The sequence below is a fragment of the Otolemur garnettii genome, unplaced genomic scaffold, assembly GCF_000181295.1.
Source record: "Otolemur garnettii isolate 467f Iridium unplaced genomic scaffold, OtoGar3 scaffold00116, whole genome shotgun sequence".
In the NCBI taxonomy this organism is placed as follows: Eukaryota; Metazoa; Chordata; class Mammalia; order Primates; family Galagidae; genus Otolemur; species Otolemur garnettii.
In genome coordinates this window covers 5,593,834-5,603,572 of record NW_003852511.1, presented here as the reverse complement: position 1 = coordinate 5,603,572, position 9,739 = coordinate 5,593,834, and the positions used below count along the sequence as shown (strand labels likewise).

General features: G+C 42.3%; 1 protein-coding gene across 4 annotated transcripts in view; it reads left to right on the top strand.

Annotated features, from left to right (window-relative positions):
• PRR14L (proline rich 14 like) overlaps positions 1–9,739 on the top strand; it is a 78,117-nt gene that overhangs the window by 34,205 nt on the left and 34,173 nt on the right. For all 4 annotated transcript variants that reach the window (XM_023517683.1, XM_023517682.1, XM_023517684.1 and 1 more), the window contains one exon: positions 3,718–8,938. In XM_023517683.1, coding sequence (XP_023373451.1) covers positions 3,718–8,938 — 5,221 coding nt within the window. The remainder of the gene's footprint in view (positions 1–3,717; positions 8,939–9,739) is intronic.

Here is a 9,739-nt window from a genome sequence, read left to right as displayed (position 1 = left end):
CACAGGTGCCTGCCACAACTCCCGGCTATTTTTTGGTTGCAGCCGTCCTTGTTGTTTGGCGGGTCCGGGCTGGGGATTCGAACCCACCACCCTAGGTGTACGTGGCTGGCACCTTAGCTGGTTGAGCTATAGGTGCCGAGCCAGAATTGCTGTATTCTAAAGTGACGATGTTTAGCATTTTGAGAAATTGCCAAACAAAGTGGCTGGACCATTGATTGCTACCAGCAGTATAAGAAGATTTCAGTTTGTCTGCATCCTCTTCACTATTTTTTTTTTTTTTTTTTTTTTTAGACAATCCCAAGCTGTCACCCTGGGTAGAATACCATGGCGTCACAGTTCACAGCAGCCTCAAACTCTTGGGCTTAAGCATTTCTCTTGCCTCAGCCACCCAAGTAACTGGGACTACAGGCGCCTGCTACAACACCCAGATATTGTTTTGGTTGCATTTGTTGTTTGGCAGGCCTAGACTGGGTTCAAACCTTCCAGCTCTTGGTGTATGTGGCTTGCGCCCTAGTCACTGAGCTATGGGTGCCAAGCCTCCAGCACTTTTTGTGTGTGTGTATTTCTGTTTGTTTTTAGTTCTAATTCTCCTAATGGGTGTGAAGTGGTATCTCGTGGTTTTGATTTATATTTCTCTAATGACTAATGATGTTGCGTGTGTTTTTAGGTGCTTCTTGGCCATATATATATCTTTGGAAGAATATGTGTCTAAATCTTTGGCCCTATTTATTTAAAATAGGGACATAGTCTTACTGTGTCACGTGGGCTATAGTATAGTAGCTGTTCACAGGTGTGTCATAGCACACTGTGTCCTCTTAACTCCTGGCCTCAAGCAGTCCTTGTGCCTCAGCCCCCAGAGTAGCTGGGTGACAAGTGTATACTACTATACCTGATTCCTTGGGCCTTGTTTTTTGTTTGTTTGTTTTTGTGTTTTTTAAGAGACAAAGTCTCACCCTGTCACCCTCGGTAGAGTGCCGTGACGTCACAGCTCACAGCAACCTCCAGTTCCTGGGCTTAGGTGATTCTCTTCCCTCAGCCTCCTGAGTAGCTGGACTACTAGCCCACAACACCTGGCTATTTTTTTGTTGCAGTTTGGCCCGGGCTGGGTTTGAACCCACCATTCTCGATATATGGGGCTGGCACCCCACTCACTGAGCCATAGGCGCCACCTTTTTGGGCTTTGTTTTAAGAAAATAATAATTAGGCTGTGGTTGTGCTACCTCAAACCCTAGGGTGGCAGGTTCAAACCTGGCCCGGGCCAGCTAAACAACAATGATAACTGCAACAAAAAATAGCCAGGCATTGTGGCAGGCATCTGTAGTCCCAGGTACTTGGGAGGCTGAGGCAAGAGAATGGCTTGAACCCAGGAATTTGAGGTTGCTGTGAGCTATGATGCCACGGCACTGTACTGAGGGCAACATAGTGAGACTGTCTCAAAAAAAAAGGGGGGGGGGTGGTGCCTGTGGCTCAAAGGAGTAGAGCGCCAGCCCCAGCCAAAAACTGCAAAAAAAAAAAAAGGTAGTAATTAATAATAGTAACTTTTTTTTTCTTCAGTTTTTTTCTTTTGGCTGGTTTGAACCCACCACCTCCAGTATATGGGGTGGGCACCCTACTCACTGAGACATAGGCGCCGCCCAATAACTTTTTTTGAGACAGAGTCTTACTTTGTTGCTCCAGGCCAGTGTGTCATAGCGTCACCTTGCTCATAGCAACCTCACACTCCTGGGTTCAAGTGATCCTCCTACCTTGGGCTACCAAGGAGCTGGGACTACAGGCAACTGCCACATTGCCCAGCCAATTTTTCTATTTTTAGTAGAGATAGGGTTTCACTCTAGCACAGACTGGTCTCAAACTCCTGCGCTCACACAATATTCCTACCTCAGCCTCCCAGAGTGGTAGGATTATAGGTGTGAGCAACTGAGGCTGGCCAATAATTTCATTTTAATTAAAAAATTAATAATAGACTTTATTTTTAAATCAATTGTATAAGCTCTGATGATGCCCGTGGCACTCTATCCAGGGTGACAAAGTGAGACTGTGTCACCAAAAATAAAAAACGATTAGACAAGTTGTTAGAAGCATACTGTATGATGAAATATGTGTATTCTGAGAGACAGTGGCCCATTTCAGAAGCAAAAGACTTACACGACCTCATCTGAAGATCTGAGTTCTGGCTTTATAACCATTTAACTAGTATTTACAGTTAAAGAAATTGAGAAGTTAATCTTAAAATTCTCATGAAAATACAGGAGACACATAAGTAGATTCACATTTCATGATTTCAAAAGTTGCTACAGGCTCAGCACCCATAACACAGTGATTATGGTGCCAGCCACATACATCGAAGTTGGTGGGTTCAAACCCAGCCCAGGTCAGCTAAAGCAACAAAAACAACTGCAACAAAAAATAGCCAGACGTTGTGATGGGTGCATATAGTTCCAGCTACTTGGGAGGTTGAGACAAGAGAATCACTTGAGCCCAAGAGTTGGAGGTTGCTGTGAGTTGTGACACCTTGGCACTCTACCAAGGGTGACAAAGTGAGACTCGGTCTCACCAAAAAAGAAAAAAATAGCGTTGCTACAATGCTGCAGTGTCAAGACTGTCACTTAGCTTCAATAATTATCAGTTCAACCTTGTGGAAAGCCAATTAATTGGCTTCAAGAGTAATATACAGCTTACAGATTAATCATATATATAATGTTTTGTGAATGATTGTGTTTCTTCAAAGAGTAATTTCATCTATGACTTATCTAATTTCAAGTAATGAGAAGTAACAGAAGTAATAGATGGTTATCAAGTACATAGCCTATTATATTGTGAGTGTCCTCCAAAAATGTTTTAAACTGGATTTAGTTTAAGACTCTGAATTAGTAATATGTCTCTATGTTGTATTCAATCATGTAGCATTGATCTATGAATGCTGTGTAACATTTAGACAAAGACATTTGTTGAAATTTACAAGTTTCTAGTGGGGCACAGTGGCTCATATATGTAATAACCAGCATTTTAAGGCCAAGGCAAAAGGATCGCAAAAGGTTAGAAGTTTGAGACCAGCCTGAGCAACATGGCCAGACCCCATCTCTACAAAAAATAAAAATTAGCTGGGCATGGTGGCACATGTACCTCCCAGCTACTTGGGAGGCTGAAGCAGGAGGATTCCTTGTGCCCAGAGTTCGGTGAGCTATGATGATACCATGGCACTCTAGCCCAGGTAACAGAGCAAGACCCTGTCTCCAAAAATAAGGAAAGCCATCTGTCATATTTTATTTTATTTATTTATTTTGAGACAGAGCCTCAAGCTGTCCCCCTGGGTAGAGTGCTATGGCATCATAGCTCACAGCAACCTCCAACTCCTAGGCTCAAGCGAGTCTCCTGCCTCTGCCTCCCAAGTAGCTGGGACCACAGGCGCCTGCCACAATGCCCAGCTATTTTTTGGTTGCAGCCATCATTGTTGTTTGGCAGGCACAGGCTGGATTGGAACCTGCCACCTTAGGTGTATGTGGCTGGCACCTTAGCCACTTGAGCCACAGGCACTGAGCCATCTGTCACATTTTAGAAAGAAAAGCAAAATCAATGGTATAGTACACTAGCTTTGTGATTCTGTTTTTAACTTGGGTCTTTTATTGTTATTTTTAGCATTATGAAATTCATGCGGGCAGAGCAAACAATTTTTCTTTTATGATTACATACTGATTTGGATTTGTTTCTTTTGCACAGAAGGAAATGTACAAATTATAACCAAAACTCTGCCAAAATCCATTGAAGAAGTACAAGGTATGAAGGTCAGTGGCACTAAGATGGATAATAATGAAGGACACAAGAATGGCAATGTGAGTAAAGGTCTTTCAGCTGGGTGCAGCGAATTCCCAGAAGTAAACAAAATCATGACCAGTGGTGAGGTTTCAGAAACCAACAGATTAGTTACCCTAGAGCCTTTAACCTTCGTGGACCCTGGATTAACAGAAGCAACTTCTAACGAGAAAGATTGTGAAGAATTAAAAACTTGTCCTTCTTGGTTGTCATTATTACCAGGGAACAGTGCCATTTCCAAAGTGGACAGTGGGAAGGATGAGTTGTGTAAATTAAACCTTGTCTGTGAAGCAACTGACAATCATCAACAGATTCACGGCCACCATCATGAAAATCACAGTTCTGCACTTGATGGTCCCAGAGCCAGAAGAAATGTTGTTATAGACCCCTTGGAAGAAAATTCTGAAGTTTCATGTTTCACATCAGTTTTGTCTGATCCAGAATGCAGAACATTATCCTTAGAAAAATGTGGTTTTAAAGGAGATGGTTTGCCAAAGGGATCTGCTGAAAAGACAGACAGTTCTTCTTTTGATACGGATGATAGAAGCAAGAACTTGGCTTCTAGGGAAGAAAATGAAGAACTCCTTTTGAATCCCAGGAGTGAAAGAAGGGAACTCTTTCCTGTTATTGCCACACAGCCAGAAAAGGAGATTGGTCATCATTGTTGTGGTGGGAAAAAAACTGTTGATTCTCCAAAAGAAAATATCCTCAATAACTGTTGCATTCAGGGCGGTCTCCATACAGAGAGCTGTAGTTCACTAATGCCCACTTCTTTTACTGAAGCTGCAGAAGTGATGTTTAAAAAGAATGGTTTGAAAATAACTTTAGACATTCAAGAAAACTTGACAAACTCTGAGGACCATAGAGAAACTTTTATTAATATGAGCCATCCATGTAGACACTCTGAAAAAGGCAATTTTTCTTCCTTAATGCAGGTGGAAGAGCCAGAAAAGACAACCACTGTAGAGCCCAGTATGTTAAGTGAAAGGATTTACAGTAAAGACTCTAACTCCTTAGTCAGCATTCAGAAAAATCTGCAAGGTGATACCCATTTAAATGAAGCATCATGTAATGATTTTCTATTTGAAAGAAAATCTCTGGTGAGTTTAATGCCAGAAGATCAGATAAGTCCTATAAATGAGGTTTTAAAGCCCTGCAAAGATACTGTTCAGTTACCACCATCCCCAGAATTTGATTACAGACCTGGGTCGGAAAAAGCTGTACAGACCTCACATGACAGTATTCCTCGTTTAGATGAACAGAGCATTGACTGTGAGATGAATAAACTTTCTTGTACTAGCAAACTGATTATAAATAATGTAGAAAGTGAATGTGTTTTAAATCAACAAGTGTCCCTTAATTCTCTAGATCACACAAAGTTGCCAACTGACTTTCTACAAAATATAAACAAAGAGATGCCTTTAGAAACAAGCAAAGATGCCCAGCCAAGCCATCACCCTTCATTAGAGGATGGAGCAGATGTTTTTACTAATGCCCAAACCATTCCCATTAAGACAAAATTGAAAGACATCTCTCCACCATGTGACAAAATCTGTGGTGCCTCTTCAAGCAGTCCTACCTTAAACATCAAACCAGAAAACCTAGAGAGAAAAAATAAAATGGCTGATTTAAGAACAAAGGATCTACGTTCCAGGTTTCTCTCAAGTAAGAAAGAAGTAGCTGGCTTTCCTCAAGTGGTCTCTGTTGAAGAATGTCAAAATGTTCGATCTCAGGATACCTCTCACCGTCATTGCGTAAGACATAATGTACCAGAGGAGAACATCTTTCCTTCTTGTGCTACTTTTGAGTCCAGCAAAGTCAGCCTGAAAGTTAACAACTCTTTGATAACAAAATATGAAAGTGCATTTCAACACAGCACCAGCCACACTCAAGGGACAGAGGACTCTGTGGAAGATAACAGCTATGAAGTTAGTGGTACAGCAGAGGGAAGTGATCTCGATGGGAAAGAAACTAAAGGCAGCCTTTCCAGAGATGAGATAAAAAATGAAATGATAGCAGTCCTGTTAAATACTGGCATTTCAAACAAAGCTGTTTGTACCAAGAGTCACATCAAACCCAGTGAGGAAAGGTTAGAAGGAGAGAAACGGGATATACCCAAAGAGACTGTACTTTGTAAGTATAACATCTCTGATTATGCTGCACAAGAACTAACTCAATCTGCAAACATTCCAAGTCCTGAAGTATTGTTGGACCAGACTCCTACTGATATGTTTACCAATTTTAAAAACACAAACAGAGCAGCTGAAACTTTTGATCACAAGGCAGATGAAGTTCTTAACTGCCAGAGTAATTGCCAAAACAAACCTAATAACGGCAGAAATGAAGACAAACCAACTAAGGCGATGCTAGGTAGTAACCAGAAAGACACCATCACAGATCCTAATGGGACAGTACGCCATCACAGAAAGGATCTGCCGGTCATTTCAATCAGTAATATCCCACAGCTTTGTGGTAGACCAAAGAAAGGTGATTTGAAAGGAGACTTTGAAATTATTTCTGGTTGTGAAGAGTCCACAGACGGTATGATGGATGCCATATACACAGACTGTGGTAATAAACCTGCAGGAGGCATGTTGGCCGTGACAGCATCTAGTGTACTTGACAGTGTAGCAAGGCCAGATAGATCGCGATTTGTGGAAACCTCGAGCAGTACCTTGTCTCAGAGAGGAGAACCGACTGCTGCATTTATGGGAAGGACTGACCAGGGCTCAGATTTCCCAGATGCTGCTGGTTCTACAGTGGAGTCTCTTGAAATAAAAAAATCATGTGAAGAGAGACCATGTAGATCTTTAAAAGACTCCGAAATGGAAAAGTGTTCAGAGATAGAGCCTATTTCAGATCATGAACCAAATATAAGAATATTGGATGGAGTAAATGTGTCTTTAAATTATAATCATCATAAACAGCTAAGTAAAGGAGCATCTCTGAGAGAAACAGAAGAAGTGACTGAAGGATCAAGATTAGAAGTAAATTCTGGGTTTGACAAAGAAAATGCCATTGAAGTTTCCCTGCAAGACTTGATGTTTTCTAGGTGCCAAGAAGAGAACTCTCTTTCCCTAGGCAGCCTAGAATCCGTTGAGATAATGCATTTGTGTCTGTCTGCTCAAGAAAATTCAGAAACTAATATTAATAGTGAAGGAACTGACCTGAAAACTCCATTTAAACCAAAAGTTGATGAAATGCTTCATGAAAATGTAAAGGACTGCACAGTCCTGCCCGAAATGAAGGAAGGAATACCAAGAGATACAAATAATTCTAGCAGAGAAGGCAGCATATATATCAGTGTGGAAAAGAATGCTCACAAACCTGGTCATTCTCCTGAGAATTCCACACATAGGCATTTGCCTTTGACAATGAAAACAGAATCTAAAGTGATAGGAAAAGAAACTGAAGAATATCAGAGGGAACCACTGGGTTGTTTACCTGTTGGGAAGAAATCTGAAGAGATGGTTATCAGAGATAATGATACTGCTTGTATGAGCAAGATTTCTCAGACTCACTCCCAATGTCAGAGAATGCTTGGTGATGCTGGAAAACACCAAAGCCAGAAGCATTTGGAATACATGTCACAGAAAGAAGAATGTTCACATTGGAACGAAGCACATTCAATATTGAAACAATGTGTATCATCTAACATGTTGTTAGACAATGCCCAAAACAAGAACCAGCCTGAGATTGACAAAGATGTTTCTGCCATGATGAAAGAAATCACCTTAGCAAAGCTGGCCCAGGTGGACATTGCTGCCCTTACTCAGAAGGTGGAAAAGTTAGGCCATCCTCTAAAGAAGGACATTGAGTTGTGCATAGGTCCTTGCCTTCCTGGTGCCTCCAGGAAAGCACAAGACCCTAACACTGCTAGGTGTGATCAGATACATGGTGCCTTTGGGAAGAAAGAAATACTTCCCTTAAAGAAGCAGCCCCATCGAACATGTAAGAAAGTTTCCCGTCAGGAGCAAGTCAGTGTGGGGAGAAAAATAAGCAAAATTAGAAGTTCTGCCTTTGTAAAGAGTTCCTCTGATCCCATCTCCACAAAAGTACATAGACTTCTTAGTTCAAGCGCTGTGTCTCCACCTACACAATTAGAACCCAAAACACTGCCTGCCAGTAGCTTGATTAGCCACATACCAAAGCAGAAGGCTACACCATGCCATCCTTTGAGGAGCATGAATTTTAGGAAGCCTACCAAAGAAGCAGCCTTATTGAACAAGCTGTCCATCCTTGCCTCTAGACTGGCCCCAGCCGCAAAGATCCAGAAACTAAGATATCAGCGGTGTTCCTCTGAACTTCTTCCAGTGGCTAAAACCTACAAGCGCCTCAGATATAAACGGTTCCTGGATGGATTTTCATACAGTATGACACAGCTGAATCCATATTTGGCAGCTAGTGGATGGGATAAGAGGCCTAACAGTAAGCCGTTGACATTTTATTCTCTTGAAGCCATCAAAATGAGCTTCATAGATTTGAGCAACAAGATGCCATCGCTGCTCTTTGGTTCTGAAATCTTGCCAGTATCCTTTCACATGAAATCAGGCTCAGATTGTGTGGCTGGGTCCTCCAGGACTTTTCCCGAGCACTGTGCTCCAGCAAGGCTTGCCTTAGGAGAGGTCCCCCGGTACCAGTCACAGCCTTCCAAGTGGACCTTTTCTTTCTTCTTGTCCCACATTTGCCCTGGGATGGCCACATTCAGGGAAGACGCTGGCCTCCATAGTCAGGCACACACTCAGGCTCCTCCACAGCCTCCCGCTTCTCTCCAAGACTACGGAGGTACTGCCATAGTCCAGACCAGAGCAGACTGCTCTGTCCTTGGCCTTCACACGCTTCTAGCACTTTGTTCCCCAGGATGTTACCGAATCTGGACAAAAAAACGGAGCTTCTCCAGTCACATGCCTTCCATGCAGAGGCTCTTCATGACCCAGTTTACACAGGGCCTGAAAGGGTTGAGGTCTCCAGCCTCCATAGCAGACAAGGTCTTCTGTTCTCTGCCCTACTCAGTGGGCAGAGTGCTGTCCATTTGGAGTCAGCATGGGCCTTCTGCCTGCTCCTTCGAAATCTCTGCTCTTCATTCTACTCCCAGCAAGCAGCAAACAAGTTTGGGCACTGTGAGCAGGTAAAATCTGTCCAATTCTTTGCAAGTACCCTATGATTTGCTTCCTGGCACTGGGGAGAGGGGGGTAAAGGGGCTCGCTAGAAATGCAAAGCTCTTTGGAGTCTTCTTTGTATCTGCAGTTCCTGTTTATCTTGCCACATCTCTACTGAGAAAACACAGCAGTAATTCTTCAGTATAGCTCCCCCACCCCGCCATTCTCCTGTGGAATCTACCCCTCTATTGTGCACCATTCTTTTTTTCTATCCATTTTATTCTTTAAAATATGAAGTCTTTTGGATCTTCTTTTCTCCACTTGCCCCCACCTTACAAAGAACAAACACGTATTACAAGTGGAAAAATATAAATAGAGACAAATAATTGCTGTAACTCTTGTGTTGATCACAAAGTACAGTCAGCACCTAACTGTGTTGTGCAAAAGATACAGGATCAATACTTGGTAGTAAATGGATACTTTACAAATCTGACTGATGAACCTCTGCATTTCTTCTGCAGGGGAGAGGCTTTACATTTTGTATTTTAGTTTTAGGATTTGTAGAATTTAAAGTGAACTGGGAAGTTCTTGTGGTTTGACCACTGAGAATAGTCAAAAATAATTTCATTAATATTATGCTTTCTAATTGGAAATAATAGAAGAAAAAGAATCTGGAGTTAAACTACTCATCTTAAGAATCCCTAAAGAAGTAGCCTGTGCAGTGGCTCACACCTGTGATCCCAACACTCTGGGAGGCTGAGGCAGGAGGATTGCGTGAGCTCAGAAGTTTGAGGCCATGGCTCAGCACCTGTGGCTCAAGTGGCTAAGGC